Source organism: Balaenoptera acutorostrata, chromosome 19, assembly GCF_949987535.1.
Source record: "Balaenoptera acutorostrata chromosome 19, mBalAcu1.1, whole genome shotgun sequence".
Classification (NCBI taxonomy): Eukaryota; Metazoa; Chordata; class Mammalia; order Artiodactyla; family Balaenopteridae; genus Balaenoptera; species Balaenoptera acutorostrata.
The window spans coordinates 2,916,619-2,933,472 of NC_080082.1; the positions used below are offsets into that span (position 1 = coordinate 2,916,619).

A 16,854-nucleotide genomic window follows, 5' to 3' on the forward strand; every position below is an offset into this window, starting at 1 on the left:
GTAGGAGTAAATGCTGACAGCAATTTAATTTGGGGGAGTCTGTGTTTTGAACTTGAGAGGCGTGGGGGATTAAGAGAAGGTGGACAGAGGACCAGATGCAGAGGCATGGCGGCTCAGATCCAGAAGACATCCTTGTGTTCCTGGCTCCTTGGCCTGGCTCCTTTTCCCTAGAAGGGAAGAGATGCGTTCAGCTTGCAGAAGCCAAGTGGTTCAGTCCCCTGGGTGCAGACTGCTTGTCACAGCTCAGTCCTGGTGTCGGAGATGGAGGCCAATCTGACGTGGACCCTCGGCTGTGTGGTCTCACCTCTGTCCCCTCCTTACCTTTCCGGCCAGGCTCCTCCCTCGGGGTGAACACCCTCTGCTCTCGGCCAGCTGCCCCTGAACAGCAGGGAGCTCTGTGTCTAGGAAGTCCTGGCTTTCAATGAGTTGTCCCAGCCTACGTCACAGACGAGGCCAGACAGATGCTCACACACTCATTTGTCCACTGTCGTATGTTTTCCGTATGTTTTCTTTCCCTCCATTTCTCTGTTCCTGCAAATCAAGGTGGATTTTGGCTGAACTGTGCTTTCTAAACAGAAGTGCTTTTGCAGTTGATCCTGGGTGAAAAGTCAAGATAAGCATTTAAGTGGAGATTTCATTTTTTTTTTTCAAATGTATATGCACTGGATATTTTTATTTTTTCACAAGAGAGTCTTACTGAGCATGTTTTAAACCCATTATTATGCCTCAAGGGGCAGGCCTTGCCTGCACTTTGAAGATAATGTTCTCAAGGCTCTCAGTCTCCCTTTGAAAAAGCATTTTCTCCTTGGTTTTACAACAAAAATGCAGTGGAGACTTTGGAAAGAGAATTGATCCTTAGATTTGCTCGGTTAAATGCAGACTCTTTCCACATTGTCATGAACAAAACCAGGGGGTAGAATATCTTAACACAGGGCAGGCCAGGCCGTAGGGCCTCTGGGCTCACTCTTTCTCTGCCCGAACCAAACCCCCCGTCCCTTGGCTGGTTTCGTTTTGTCACTTGTGTTCCGCTTGGCCATCCCAGGCTGACTGACTGCCCAGTCCAGAGTAGCGACCTGATACCTGAACTCCTTGCTCCGTTCCGGTTGGCATTCCCGTTTTTTCCAGAATGCCTCCTGTCTTTGGCATGTTCTTGTTCAGTTTTGGCTGATGTTTCTATCGTTGACTTGCTACCATTGCAGTAGTGATACAGGAGGGCAGGAAGTGAGCCTGTCCCTGCCTTTACTCCCCACTGTGCCCCAGCCCCAGCCCTGAGAACCACCTGCTGATACACAGCAACTCAGGAGAAATGCAAACGTGAAGGGCTCCGTCAGAGCCAAGGCGGGGGCTGGGTCCGGGCCTCAGCCCTGGGGGCCGGTGTCCGGTGAGTCTGGTGCCAGCACCTTAGACTGTTGAGTTGTGCACATCAGGGATGATCCCTCCGGGTTGAGCCAGAGTGCTGGGTTTTCTGTCACTTTCAGCCAGAATAATCCAGATGTATTGATATACAGATAATCTGAATGCATTCATCATTTTTTATATTTGTGGACAGTAGGTTAGTGTGAGGGAAACTAGGACCAAGGGCCTGAAATATAAGCCCTCCAGATGTATCACCTGCGCGCCTCCCCTCCATTCGCCTCAGGCAGCCCCAGAGCCATAGTTGTTCTCAGCGCCACCAGGAGGGGCACTCAGGGACCCTGCTTTTCGTTCTCAAAGTTCTTGAGTATTTGTCAGCATCATAATTGTATAATTTGCATAATAGAAAATAATGGAAAATGAGCACTTGACAAGTTGCTGAGACTGTATGAACCCCTTTTAAGTGGATTTGTCACGATTCCTGGGTCGCATCTTGCGTGTTCCTGAGTGGCGCTGCAGTTTTGCTCGCAGGTGCGAGGAGATTCCTGCCGCCCTCAACTCTGCATGGCGAGCGCCGGCCCTGGGGCTTCGCTGTGTCTGCTGACGGTTCCTGTGTTGCCGGCAAGTCATGGAGCCTCTCCGGGCATTAGCGTCCTCATCTTTACAAGGGGAGGGTTGAGCATGTTTGCTTCTAAGGCCTGAACAGTTGTAACGTTCTGTTTCTTTTAAGGCTCACTGCTCACCGTCACTTAGATTTTTTTCTGTTTATAAAAGTAAACTTATCCATTCTGGAAATTTGGGGATATCAGAAGTACAAAGAGTGTCACCCCTCACCCCACCACTTAAGCAGCCTTGACACTGCCTCTTATTTACTTCCATTCTTTTCTCTGTGCAGTTTTAAAACATAGCTAGGATTCACAGCGTGAGCTTCAGAATCACACAGGTTCGGCTGAGAGCATCAGTGTTGCTGCTGCCTGACACCTCCTGTCGAAACTTCCACGTGCTCAGCTGTGAGTGGACATAGTGATAGGACCTCCTCTAGATTTGTTGTTTTGAAGGGTGAATAAAGCAGCCTGGATTTATTTCTAGGTCATACCACACGTAAAAATAAATTCCAGGCTAATTAAATATCTAAACATAAAAATGAAGGAGGGGCTTCCCTGGTGGCGCAGTGGTTGAGAATCTGCCTGCCAGTGCAGGGGACACGGGTTGGAGCCCTGGTCTGGGAAGATCCCACATGCCGTGGAGCAACTAAGCCCATGCGCCACAACTACTGAGCCTGCGCGTCTGGAGCCTGTGCTCCGCAACAAGAGAGGCCGCGATAGTGAGAGGCCCGTGCACCGCGATGAAGAGTGGCCCCCACTTGCCGCAACTAGAGAAAGCCCTCGCACAGAAACAAAGACCCAACACAGCCATAAATAATAAATAAATAAATAAATAATTTTAAAAAATAAATGAAGGAATTTGGAGATAATAGGAGAGAATGTTTTCTAATGTTGAGTTAGGAAAGGATGGGCAGGGCCCTGAATTTAAGGAGGAACTTATTCCTTGTCCTCTCTTGGAATGTCAGGTTTTGGTGGGTACAGAATCCAAATGAGCCCTCCAGGATGAACTGTCTGCGGGATGCTTCTCCAAGCTACGGCATTAACCAGTGTATTATGCATCGAAATTTCTATGTGTTCTTTTCTAAAATTTGTTACTATGCATAAACGATTTTATTTAGTATTACTTAAATCGTTTTTTGAATGTTAAGGTAAATAAGCTTTACAACATGTGTCTCCTACTTCTAAAATCGGCCTCTGGACTGGGTGACTGTTACAAATGGAAACAGCTGCTCTCAGAAGGTGCAATGGCCTTGTTCGGGGCTCCAGACCCAGACAGAGGTAAAGCGGGTACTTGGACCCTGGCCTCTGCCCCAGGAACCCTGCCGGCTTCTCTGCATTACGGTTGGCCCTCAACACCTGCGGGTTCTGCACCAACCGTGGGTTCACCCAACTGCAAATTTTGAGACCTGGATGTGGAACCCATGGATATGGAGGGCTGACTGTATTACACAATTTTATATAAGGGACTTGAGCATCGGTGGATTTTGGTATCTATGGAGGCTCCTGGAAACAGTCCCCCACAGATACCAAGGGATGACTGTACTTTCTCTACCAGCAGAGGAGCAGGGATAGCGCTGTTCACACCCCACCCTCCCCAACCCAGCCGGCAGCCCCTAAGCTGCCAGGGCGTGTGGGAGCCAGTCCTCCTAGACTCTTAGGGGAGGGGTTCTGTAGGTCTGCCCTCCCATTGTCCTTCGGCCATCATTTGGCCCTTCCTGGTTCCCATCCAGCGACGCACACAGACCTCCCCCAGATGCTGCATGAGGAGAAAGAAACACGATGACACAAGACTGCAAATAGAAAAGGCTGAGAATAAAACTATCCAAGAAAAGAGAGCCCGTGTAGCTAAAACCACAGAAGAGTTTATGTTTGGTGAAGAGAAATATTGGAGAGAAGATTAAAATGTCAGATGAGAGCAACATTTAAAAAGAAACAGTAATCGGGTCCAGGGATGGTAAACATGGGGCAAATCCAACTGTCCATCCATACCCACACCCACACCCACACCCACAGCAGACATCAACAGTCCATCCCAGCACTGTTACTGGCCAAGCCTGAGAAACCTTTGCACTGGATTTTAAGGAACCGGGGCCAGATGATCGTTAGGAGATGAAGCTTTCTGCCTTTTTGCCAAAGGAGCAAAACAGGATCCTTCCCTTCACCTCTTGTTTCCCTGGGGAGCATTGCCACCTATTACTACCTGCGTCCCCCCACAGGCTCCCAGGAAGCACCTGGCTTGCAGAGGACTCTTCCAAAACTTCAGTTCTGCTTCTCACAGCCCCTGCACTCAGCAGAAAGAGCCGAATGGGAATTGCTAACCTCACTTCCCCTGTATCTGGATCTAACCCAACCAATGTTCCAAATACAACAGATACTGTGGACTCCATAGTCATTTTCAAAATGGGTTTTTTTGGGGGTGGGGTGGGGCAGGGCTATCCTGGGGAAGTCTGTCTTCAAAATAAATCTTACACAAAACTCCATACATAAAAGCAGGAAGAAGAGATTAGTGTGTAGGTGAATTTACAGTCGCCTCACGTAGTATTCTTTAACGGGCGCTGCCTACCTGAGCCCCCAGCTGTCCTGCAGCTGAGGGTGGGGTGCCAGCCTCAGCTGGGTTGGCTTCTGTCTTCTGGTGATACCGTCTCCTGTCTTCACTCCTGATGATAATGGCTCAAATTTATTGAGCTGTTTAAAATGCTGTGGAAGTTGTAAAGTGTTAGCCTAAGGTTCTTCAACAGCCCCATTGAGAGAAGGGGTCTGTGCAGATGCCCTTGAATCTGGGCCCTGGGGCAGCTGGGTGAACACTGCTGGCTTGCATGAGGAGACCGAGGACCCGGCAGTTTCCTCCTCCTCGTCTCGGGACACTTGTCCGCAGAGCCTGGTCCCCACGCTGTGAGGAAGCCCGAGCTGCCTGGGCCGAGGCCTGACAGAGGAGCGAGTACCACCACCTCACCGTCCTCGTGGGTGTGCCACCTTGAAGGTGGGTCCCCAAGCCCAGGTGAGCCGTCTCAGCGGATGCCTCCTGGAGCAGACAAGGGCTGTTTCCACGGAGCCCTGCCCAGATTTCAGTCAGGAGTGAAATGAATGCTTTTTGCCGCTTTAAGTTTAGAGGGTGATTTGTTCTTCGTTAATAATCAGTTGCATAATTTCATTTATATTAAAACAACGTTACTATATGAATTATATGATGTATTTATAAATACACATATATTACTGAAGATACAATTTAGAAATACAAATTCTATAGATACGCAAATGCATAATTTCACCTCATCCTCACGGTCGCTTTTGAGAGACGTCCCTATTCACAGACGGGTAACTTGCCCACAGTCCCCCAGCTTTGGTAGTGAAGCCAGGAGTCGGGTTGTAGCTGATTGTAATCTAGGCCAGAGTTATCTGTGTATCTTCTTTCACTGTGGGTCGCCTTCACCTTGCCACCTAAGGTATAAAGAGGCACACAAAACCAGGTCATTTTCTAGAAGAGAGATTCAGGGTGGGGTGATACCCCCAGGCGCACACATGCTAGTGGCAGAGACACCCCTGGGGCCGGGTCTGCCTAGTTCAGGAGCCTGCAGGAGAGTCTCCAGGCAGGGGGCGGTGGGTTTTGTCCACTCTCTGTGTTGCATCTGTCGTGCTGCCTTCAGTACTGATCTGCACGTCACTAGGTAGCTGCCCCTGTTGGAAGCCCTCAGTCTGAGGGTCACCAGGCCAGCTTCCCCTCTGTTGCTTGAAATAGCCCCGTATTTTATTGCCTGTGTAGATGAGGCACCTGAGGCACCGAGTTGTGATGGTTTGTCCCCTGGTGCGTGGCAGAGCCCCTCTTGTCCCTCTCCCCCACCACGCCCTCCCCTGTGAGTCCCACTTGCTTTGCCGGTCCTTGTCGTCATCCTAGGTTTTCACTGGAGACTGCCTGGGCGATCTTTCAGACAAGCAGAGGCTTCTAAATAGTGGAACCCACACTCCTGTTCCTCCAGTGGGGCAGGACTTCTTGTGAATGGAATTCTTTATTTCCGACATCCATAAATCACAAAAGTTATAATGGGAGCTGACATGTGACCATGTAATGTGGACATTTTGCACTTTGGATGTTTTGGAAGCAATAAACTCAGACCCTGAAGTGCTGAGTTGTGAGCAAACTAAACATCCCTGCCTGCCTCGGAGGGTGGATTAACTCAGTTAACCCTTAGAAGAATGCCATGAAGCAGGTGTTGTTACGTTCCCATTTTCTAGGTGAGAAAGATGTGGCTCCCAGAGGTTATCCGACTTGTTCAGGTCGCACGGCAGAGCTGGCCTTCAGTCCCAGGGCCTCTCCCCACCATCAAGGGGGAAGCCTGTCCGTCATCATCTCTTGACTACCAACAGGCCTCCGAGGCAGCGGGGAGCCACAGTGGCCCATGGGGACACCAGAGACAATTGACTTAGTGGTGGAGGCACATGGTGTTGAAGCCACACCCACCAGGGTTGGCAGTGAATCCAGTTCCGACGGGTCCTTGCTGTGCAACCTCAGGCGGAGTGCTTGCCCTCTCGGTTTCTTCACCTGTAAGCCCTTCATAGATTTTCTAATCAATCCTTTGAGAGGAGTTCTCCTACCATCACCCCCATTTTAAAGATGGGGAAGCTGAGGCATAGTGGGGAGGCACCGGCCCGAGCTCACAGTTGGGAAGCAGTGGAGTTGGGACTCAGACTCGGGCCCTCTGACTCCCAGGGTCTCAATCCTGGGTTCGTCGTCTGCTTCTCCAGGGTCGGCAGGTCTCCGTGTGTGCAGGGAGACGTCTCCTGGAGCCGACACGCTGTCTCGAGGGGTGGGTTTGAAGCCATGTTTGCTTCCTTCCTTTCACCTTTCTACAGTTTATTTATTTTCTTTTGAATAAGCCCTATCATTTGTGTAATTAGGAAAAGACTAAATTCATTTAGTTTGGCTCTCTCCTGTAAAACGCCAGCTGCCCTTTAGCAAAGGTCAGAGGGCCTGAAACGTCAAAATCAATTTTCCTCAGTGGGTCCCTGCTGTGGTCCCAACAAAAACGGCGAGGTGGACAGCAGGTGGCGCTGCCCCCTCAGAAACAGCCACGGGCGGGATCCCTGGGACCGTTCAGATGCTAGGCTGCCTCCTCTCCCAGGGAGGGTCCCCTGCCCCGATCTCTCTGCCCAGGGAAGGCTTCTGACCATTTGGACAGAGATGGCCCAGCCCTCCCTGCTTCACCCCAAGCTGTGACCACGCAAAGGTGTTACAGCAGGACCCAGAAACACGGTGTGCTGAACTATGGGGCTTGCTTTGGTGGAAATTTCCAAATACAGAAACGTCTCCTTTTCCAGGGGACATCTGAGGGCCCGGCATGCCCTGTGGTCGTGAACCCTGACACAGCAGGGCTCACGGAGCCCGTGCCTCCTCCCTGGTGTGATGCCGTGGTTTTAATGACATAAGCCTGGGGAGGCCTATCACCACCGTTACTCCTCAGACCACTATCCAGCTGCAGCGTTTCTCCCTGGGCTGCCACCCCACTGACACAGTGAACTGCAGGAAATCAGCCGCAGGGCACGGCCTACACCCGGCCCCAGCGCCTCTGTCCACTCTGGACAGGCTTGCCCTTCTCGGCGTCCTCAGACAGCTCGCGCTGTAAGAGTTGGCGGGGACCTTGGTGACAATGACCACACGGGGGTCTTTGAACAGCACCAGCTTTCTGCCTCCGCCGGAGGCTTGGGTTGCCTTGGCCTTGGTGACGTTGCCTCTTCAGGGTGTTGACACGACCGACCCCAAGTATCCTGATGCTGGAAACAGTGCACTGGTCTGTTGACCTGTGTCAGCAGGGGTGTGTCAGCTGCTGAATCTTGTCTGATCCAATGGCAGAGGGTAGTGGGTACTCAGTGTCCCTGAATGAGTGAATCTGTGCCAGCTTCTTCCTCTGTCCTGTGTTTCGTGCCGGCGGCATTTTACACTTGCAGAGTCAGTTGTCCCTCCTCCCCTGCCCATCCCCAAAGCACAGAGATCAGTACAGTTGTTAAGGGCCCATGATTTGTCTCCGTCCCACAATAAGTCAATGCACCATCGTGAGTGGACGTGGCTTGCCAGCGGGAGATGCTGAACAAGGGCCTCCCTCCTTAAAACAGCCCAGAACTCTGAGCTCTTGGTACCCAGAAGATTACAGAGGCAGAGCAGGAGGGCGCAGCCACATATAGTGCCCCAGCTGGCCTCTCTTGCCTTGAGCTTCAACTTTTGTTTGAGTTTTTCTCCATTGGACTAAGGGGCCCAAGGAAGTGGAGGGATCTCTCATGGAGGTCCATGGTGGGAACCTACGAAAACCAGGTCCATTGTCCCAGAGAGGAGGTGAAAGTCAGGTGTCTGAGCTGGGGCTGCTAGGAGAGCCTCCCCACCCCATACAAATGGAGGCAGGGGGTTCAGAGGGACCCCAGTCCCTTGTGCTGCCCCTGCCCATTGCCATCTCCCCAGCAGAGGCAGGAGGCTGGCAGAGGCTGGATCACGGACCACACTTCAACTTCCCTCTTTTTTCACTAGGCCTCATGGCTGGAGGAAAACGGGTGTCCAGGAGCCATGGGGCACAGTGGTTAGGGACATGGGCTTTGTGGTCAGAAAGTCCTGGGTCTGAGTCCAAATTCCACCTCTTACCAGCAGTGTCTTGATAAAGTCCCCTAACCTCTCTGAGCTCATTTCTGCATCTGGAATTGGGAGCAGTAAGTTGTAGGACCTGTCTAAGAGGGCTGCTGAGAAGGTGAACAGAGGTGGTGTGTAAAGAGGACGGCCACGTGGCCAGCACAAGGTGCCTCCTGCACAAACTCAAGCCCTGTGTCTGCTCGCCTGGGTGCCAAGTGCCCTCCATCAGCTGCTGCTTAGAGTCACAAGCTGGCTGGGCCACTGGGCGGGAGGGGGCAGCAGAGGCCACAATGAGACTCCTTCACCGGGGTTTTCTCAGGAGCCCTGAGAATGCTGGAGGAGAGACTCTAAACTTAGCACCCATCAGGACCACCTGGAAATCTGTGAGCCTGTGGGTTCCCGGGTCCCACCTCCAGAGATTCTAATCCAGTGACTCTCAGCACCTGCCCCTGCCTCTGCCCCCATCTGCAGTTTGAGCAGACACCCCTAGTATTTCTGATGAAGGCAGTTCCTGGGCCGCATTCTTGAGAACCACCCTCAGAAGTAAAGCCCTTGAGCACAGGGTTAGGAGACCCTGGGGAGGGTCCACATCGGAACCCTGACTCAACCCCACTTTGGAATTCCATCTCTGGAGCCAACTGGGACGTCTTCCTTCTCCTTGGGAACGGAGGGAAAGTCCAGGTGCGTCATACTGGAAGATGGGGCGTCCAGTAGTTCCCAAGCTGGATGCCCGAGTCCCTGAGCAGGAGGCCTTGTAAATATGGGTTCTTGCAACTTGTTTGACACCCACCCCACTCTCTAGGGGAGGAGGATAAGAAATGCCTGCCTCTCATAGCCATTCCTGGCTGGGCATCCTGGAGCTAGGCTGTCCTCTTGCTCCTGACAGGTGTCGCCTCACTGACCACTGAGGTGAGGAGGACCGAGGCTCCGAGGTAACATGTCTTGCCCAGGTCAAGTGGCGCTGGAGCTGGGACTCTAGCTCCATCTTTGCACTGCTTCCAGGAGAGCTGCAGGTGGGGAGCCAGGCCTTCAGTACACGCCCCCCCCCCCCACTCCCTGTCCCTAGCCCTCCAGCCCCAAAGGGCAAAGAAAACGGCAGGACCAGGCAGGCACTTTCCCTTCGGAAGCACGCAGCCTGAGTGCCGACTGGTCGCCAGGCCTGTAGCTCCCGTCTGCCAGGGGCTGGGGAGCCAGGACACTGCGCCAAGGCGCCGCTGCTGCTGCCGCCGCTTGGGGCTGCGATGGCCAGCAGCCGAGGTTCAGCTGTGTCCGAGCCGTCGGCCCCCCGCAGAGAACTGCCACGGGAGGTGTAATCCACGAACAGAAGCCCTATCGTGAACATCCTGCCGCTTCCCCACCTCCTGGCCTATTGTTTTGGGGAGTATTCATACCCTTGGGGTATTTTGACTGCGTTGTTCCAGGACAAACCCCCTAAAGATTTGTGCAGAACTTTTGAATTAATTCTCTCGAAAATGTCCCTAAGCTAGAATGATACCCCTTTATGCACCCAGGGCGTGTGATTTTGCACCGGACTCAGAAGCGCCTTTGCATTTTAAGCTGGTAACTTGCACAAGCTGTGCACGCTTTTGTGTTGGCACGGTGGTGGGAGCTTCATCCCCGTGGTCCCTGTGTGAGCCAGGCCGAAATGGGCCTTGGGGAAGACTCGAGCGAACGTGGTCTTGCGCAGGGGCAGCAGGCGGCTTCGTGAAATCTTGGTCGTGGAGGCAATTATGCCTGTAGAATCTGGCCCTTTCGGGTGTGCCTGGAGCCAAACTCTGTCCGCGGGGAAGGCTGGACTTTGCTCTCATCCGCAGGCTCCAGGTCAGGCCCGAGGCAGGCCAGGCCCATCCCTGATCCCTGGGCTCCCCGGGGCTGGTTTTCCTGCACAGGCCCCTCTGGGTGCCTCCCACCTGGCCTGGCCGGGACGTGAGCGCGCCGGGAGATCCTGATGAAATGAAGGCGCTCTGGGGGAGATGAACAGGAGACCTGGGTTCGCCGCCACCCCTCACCCCCCACTCTGGTCCAGCGGCGCCAAAACCACGTGCTACCAGCGTGCACCAAGGGGCCAAGTGAGTGGGTGCGGGGACTGGAGACGCTGCCCGAGAAGTCAGGGAGCGCTGCCCAAGAAGTCAGGGAGCGCGCCGACTGGGCTGGCATTGGGTTTCTCCTAATCAGCCCCACTTCCCCGGAGCCTCCATCCTAATTGGGGCGCAGGCTCCGATGGAGGAAGCAGGGGGCCCCACTCCTGCCTGCCTGCCTGCCAAGGTTGTCTGGAGCCCCACCGCGACGTTCCTGCACTGGAGGCCTGGGGGCTTTTCTCTGGCCCCGTTCTGGGCACCGATGGGAGGCAGGGGGTGCAGAGAGGTGGCCTCTGCCCCGGAAGACAGTGCCTCCTCCGCCCTCCGTGAAGCTGCTCCCTGCCCGCTGCCCAGGAGACCTGGGCCCGCTGCTTCGGCCGCCCAAGACCCCAAGGGACAGAGTCGTTGGCTTTTTCCTGTGCCCTTTATCTCGGTTTTATAGACAGCTGTTAGTTTGGGGCATTAATTGCCTGGGCGAGTTTATTGATAATTTTGATGTAACAGAGCACCGGAGAAATTGCCCTCACGTCCAGAATGTCAAATTTGAGAAGAACCAGGTTCAGAGGCTCACGACCCCACGATGCGGAGAAACTGCGGTGGGTCTTGAACGGCTGCACCGACAATGTGACTTTATTGTGTTTGTTTTCCTAGGTAGCTGGGAATTGGAATAGAAAGAGGGTCAGTAGGGGAGACAGACTTTTTAAAATGGATTTTTCCCCTAATGATTTAGGGGGAAATGTAAGCAGATTGGAAACATGCCTATCACCTTGCTCTCCCACCAACAGCCTTTTTCCTGCTCAAATTTTACTCGCTTCTCCATTGGGGAAAACCAAGTGCAGGGCACAAAAAAAAAAAAAAAAAAATCCTACCAAAAAAAAAAAAAACCTTAAAAGATGTTCCATGATTTATAACAGCTGGAATATGGGAACAGTAAAGTCTGAAACTCAAAGTACAATTCTCATTGGTCTTGGAGTGACCAAAACAAAAGTGTAAAATATTTTACATGTATACATATATATATACACACACACAAACACACACACACATATATATGTTTTTTCCCTGGGGGAGGGACAACTATAGTTTTTCTTTAAATGTTTGCTTATTTCTTTAAAACAAGAAATGACATTTAGAGGGGCAGAGGGCTCTTCTTAAAAAACAGAAGCCAAGAAAAAGAGTTACTCTTGTCCAGATTTCACTTCAGCGTGAAATGAAGAGTGAAAAGAGAAGGATTAGCCAAGAAATAAAAAAGAAGAAAAAAGTATTAAGAATCATCCATACTTTAAATTAAAAAAAAAAAAAGGCTAGATATCCCAGGCTCTTTTCTGTCTGTATTTGGAAGATATTCTGCAATCCCAATGAAATACTCATGCGATTTTATTTCTAGTTGATACAATATTAAAGGCCATGTACAAATGTTATACATTTTTATTTTTGTTCTTTTTTAGGAAAAAATACACAAAAGGCAAAAACATCCTCAAATTGTCATTTTTATACAGTGCAGAAGGAAATTTAAAATACGTGTCCCAGACGCTGCACCCCAGCAGCCAAAATACTAAAAAAAAAGGGGGGGGGTCCTTCATTTTATATATATATATATATATTTATTTATATAAAACATATGGAAATTTGTCTTTACACAGATCGGACTTAGTTTCAAATTTACAATGGATACCTAAAAAAAAAAAATCTACGCGGCAAATATTGCCAACAAAGTTACACCATTAATACTGATAAACGGAGGAGCCTATGCGGTGTTTCGATTATTAGGGAAAGAAAGTAGAATAAATAACAGGATGAGCCTTGCTATCGTTTTTTAAAAGTGCCTTAACCTTTCTGCGTCACCGCAATCCTGAATCCGAGCGCTCAGCGGGCCTTCCCGGTCCCCGCGGCGCCGTGTTTTCCTCACTCTCCCACCAGAAGGTTTACAGTAGAGATCAGGAGACAGCCAGGTCTCGGGAGAAAAACACCCACCAAAAAAGTCAAAATAAAGTTAGAAACCAAACCAAAATCACTGAAGAGAAGGAAGGAGAGGAAGGTGGAGGGGGACGGCAGCAGAGGCCCCAGAGCCGCCGCTTCTGGGCTCCTTCTGGTTTCTTTCCTAAGACGAGCAGTGGCTTCAGAAATGCAAGTTATTCGCACAAGGATCCACCTGTGTTGATCGGAGGACTTCTGAGGTGGGGAGGGAGAAGGCGATTTCTTGCCCCCCCTTCCCTGCAAAAGATGGCTCTGAAAGGAGACGCGCATTCCAAGACATTCAAAAAAAATTAAAAAGATAAATACTCAACCAAAAAATAAAAGTATTTGATAAAGACGGTCTCACATGTTTGCCTTTCTCCTTCCCCGACTTTTGCCATTGGAGGGAAAGAGGGGGAGAGACCTCAGCAGAATGCCTGTTTAGATGTTGAGGGTTTTTCCCCAACACAGCACCTTCTCAGCCGGTTTCAATAGGATCAAAAATAGATATTTATTTTTCAACAGCTGCAGTCAGATCCGGCCCCACCACCACCATTTTAAAGAAACTGTTGAGGGAGTGGCGGGGAGGTGCCGACAGCGGGGCTCCGTCTTTGCCTTGGGGATTCCTTTCCCGAATAATCCGGTCGAGGAGGGGTCAAACCCTTTTCTTCTGCCGACGGTTATACCTCGAAAATAAAGCAGTTTCTGGCGATGGGTTCCGAAGTCCCAGTGCCCGGCCAGCCCCTGCCTGGAGGGCCCCGGGGGCTGTGGCCTCACATCACGCATGGCTTGATGTCTTGGTAGGTGACCTGCTGGTGGTAGTAAGAGCCACCGCCGGCTGAGTGCATGGACGAGGATGCCATTGTGTTGAAAGAGAAGACGAACTCCTTTCGGTCACACATGCTGGGCGACTGCGAGTGATACCGCGGGATGCCTGCAGGGCAAGGCGACAGGAAAGGGGACGTTAAAGGGTTAGCCTCCGGAGGCCAGAGTTCCAGGTGGAGAAGCACCTTTACCCGAGGGGCGCACGGGGCAGGCCTGCCCGGCTCGGGCGCAGGGCTGGAGGCCTCCCCTCTACAGCGCCTCCCCATGTCCGAGTTCCCGGTCTCCGTAGGGCCGGCGCCCAACGGGAAGATCCCCAGACACTGGCAAGGATCCCTGCTCCCCTGAGTGCCCGCTGCCTGGGCCTCTCCCACCTTGGACACCGAGCCTGGGCCGGGGGCTTCCAGAGGCTGATGCGGAAGTGGTGAGGGGGGCCGAGACGCGCCAGCAGAGAAGGTCCGGCGGCCTCCACGTTCAGGGCAGCCTGGGGCCTGTGCCTGGCGCTGGGCAGCCACCTTCCAACCCCAAAGGCTGCGGCGGCCCCAGAGCAGCCAGCCAGGCCGGCAGGGCCAACACAGGGGCCAAGGGTGGCTTCTCCAGAGGAAGGGCCCTTAGGAGAACCGAGCCTCTGGGACAGCTGGAGCCCGCCTGGAGTTTGAAGCCGCCCAAGCTGGGCAACCCCCGTGCAGAGGGCCCCTCCAGCCTCCAGGCCCGGCTCCTCCCTCCCACAGGCTGCTGACAGCTGACTCCTGACAGGCCCCTGCTTGGATCACTCCAAGCTCTTCTCAGAACCAGGCCCAGAAGGCTGCTAGTGGGTGCCGAGATGGAAGGTTCAGAGGGGAAGATTGCTGTGCACCTTCTTTCTCGGAGGATTGCGGGTGCGGCGGTACCTGGAGACCTGAAAACCTGGCTCCTAAGAAACAGTCTGTGCGGGGGGGCCTGCAACTCTGACCCTCGATCGGGTCCCCTCTCTGCCTCTGTCACCATAAAATGCCCCGACTCAATGTTCGCGTGCCCCAGGCCTGATTCCTGAAAGGCCGGCCTCTGAGCCTCTGAGCAAGCGTGGAGCCCGGCCGGCTTTGGGCCTAACTCTTCCGTCCTGCCCGGCGCAGAGCAGAGGCGGCTCTCCCGCAGCTTTTCTGGGGCGACTGGGGAGAGTGAGCCAGCTGTCCGGGGCTGGGCCTGGCTCCATCCTGGGAACTTGCTGAGGTGTGAGGGGGCTAAGGGACCTGAGGGGACTTAGAATATTGGAGTCTAATAAGTCTTTGCTGAGGATGGGGCCTACCTGGCCAGGCTGGGGCAGCCAGCAGCTGGGAGTTGAAACAGAAAAGAAGACGACATCTTAGCCTATACTGGGGGCTCCAGGCTGCACTCGCCCCTCAAATGGGGGGTGGGGCTGAGAGGCACCCTGGGGAGCTGATGCCTCCCCACAGCATGGGTCTTGGCACCCCACCGCAGTGGCCGCAGGCTGTGGCCCGGGGCGTTCAGCAGCTTCTGGGGGCTGGGTCTGCAGTGCACTCACAGATGCCCTCCCCTCAGGACTGGGGCAGCTCAGCCTCCCCACTCACCTTGCAGCTCAGCTGGGGCGTTGTGACTGTTCTGGTGCAGATACGGCTGGTCCAGGGAATGCGTGGAGAGGCTGCCGGACAGGGGGTTGGCCGCGGGGTTGCAGGGGGACAGGGGCTGCTGCTTGATGTAGGAGGCGCTGCTGTTGAGCGCCGCGGAGGCAGAGGGCGGCCAGGCGGCCGCGGAGCCTGAGTAGACGGCGTGGGGCTCCATGACCCCACCGGCGGCCGCGGGCAGCAGTGGGGAAGCAGGCACCGAGCTGTCGTGGTGCGGGTACTCGCCGGCCGCCGCGGCGCCGCAGCTGCCCATGTACGAGTGGCCGCCGTTGGCGGGCAGGTGGGGCACCGAGTGGCTGGGCAAAGCCATGCCGTCCACGTTGCCCGGCAAGTGGCCGTTCATCATACCCAGACCTCCCTCCAGCGCCAGGCTGTTGGGCGGGCACGAGAGGCCGCCGGCGGAGCCCTGGAAGCTGTAGGTGTCCGGGAGGTGGTTGAAGCCGAGCCCGTTCATCATGCTGTACATGGGCTTGAGCGCCTGGCATTTCCTTCGGAAGCCGCGCGGCCGCCGCCGAAAGGAGCCCTCCTCGAACATGAACTCACTGGCCGGGTCGATGGTCCAGTAGTGGCCCTTGCCCGGCCGCCCGAGGCCCTTGGGCAGCTTGATGAAGCACTCATTGAGCGAGAGGTTGTGGCGCACGGAGTTCTTCCAGCCCTGGTAGGAGCCGCGGAAGAAGGGGAAGCGGCTCTGCAGGAACTGGTAGATCTCGCTGAGCGTCAGGCGCTTGGTGGGCGAACTCTGGATGGCCATGACGATGAGCGCGATGTACGAGTAGGGCGGCTTCTCGGGGCGCCGGATGCCGGCGTTGGTCTTCTTGGCCTTGGACGGGCCGGACGACGCGGGGTCCATGGCCGCGCCGCCTCCCCCGCCGCCGCCGTGCGGTGGCTGCTGTTTCTCGGGCGCCGAAGACATCGGGTGGCTGCTGCCGCCGCCGCCGCTGCCGCTGCTGCTCTGCGCCGCCGACGAGCCGGGAGGAGGAGGAGGAGGAGGAAGAGGAGGGGGAGGGGGAGGAGGGCAAGGGGGAGGGGGCTGCGCGCGCGGGGCTGGCTGCACCTCTGCCGTCATCGGCGGCCACTTCTCCCGAGCGAGCCTCGGCGCGCCCTCCCCCGCCCGCTCGCCCGCTCGCTCGCCCGCTCGCTCGCTCGTCCTCCCCGAGGAGCTGCTGGATCCGCGGGCGGTTGGCGCAGAGCCCCCTCTCTCTCCAGCTGCCTCCTCCCCCCACCTACTCTCCTCCCTCTTTCCCTCTCGCCCTCCCACAAGGGAAGGAGCCGAGCGGAGGCTGAGAGCAGGCTCTCTGCAGCCTGGGCGGAGGCCGCTAGGAAGCCCCCCACCGGTTTTTTGGGGGAGGCACCACCTCTCGGGCCGGTGGCCGTGCGCCTCCGCGGGGAGCAGCGCTCGGTCCCCACCACCCGCGGCGCTCGGCTCCACGACTCCAGCCGAGGCCGCCCTCTGCCTTGTCTCTCGGCGGCGTCTCGCGGGCCGGCGTAAGACCCTCCAGGAGTTCCCTCCCCTCCCTGCCCCCCTCCGGCCCCCGCGGTGGTGGGCGCTTAAAGGGCCCCCACCCTCGCCTCCCAGCGGCCGCCTGCAGAACCCGCCCCGCCTCCACCAACCTGGCGAGCAAGTGTTAAAGCGCCCTCGGCCCGTGGTTCAGCCCAGCTGCGCGCAGGCCCCCCGCCTTCCCTGCCCGGGCCGCGCGGCGGAAAACGCACCCCGGGTCCCGGGCCTTCCCCGACGCGTACTGCTCGGTGGCAAATCGCAACTGCAGTGGCGGCCGTGGCCGCCGGATCGTGACCATCGCGGACACAGCCGG

The 16,854-nt window shown here is 54.9% G+C and overlaps 1 protein-coding gene across 1 annotated transcript; it reads right to left on the minus strand.

Annotated features, from left to right (window-relative positions):
- Positions 1 to 12,023: 12,023 nt before the first annotated feature.
- Positions 12,024 to 16,523, minus strand: FOXF1 (forkhead box F1). The gene is made up of 2 exons (XM_007172583.2): positions 14,990 to 16,523; positions 12,024 to 13,533 (listed from the first exon to the last, which is right to left on the minus strand). Exons 1-2 carry the CDS (start codon positions 16,107 to 16,109, stop codon positions 13,373 to 13,375), a joined length of 1,281 nt encoding a protein of 426 aa, XP_007172645.2. The 5' UTR covers positions 16,110 to 16,523; the 3' UTR covers positions 12,024 to 13,372.
- Between the last annotated feature and the right edge of the window lie 331 nt (positions 16,524 to 16,854).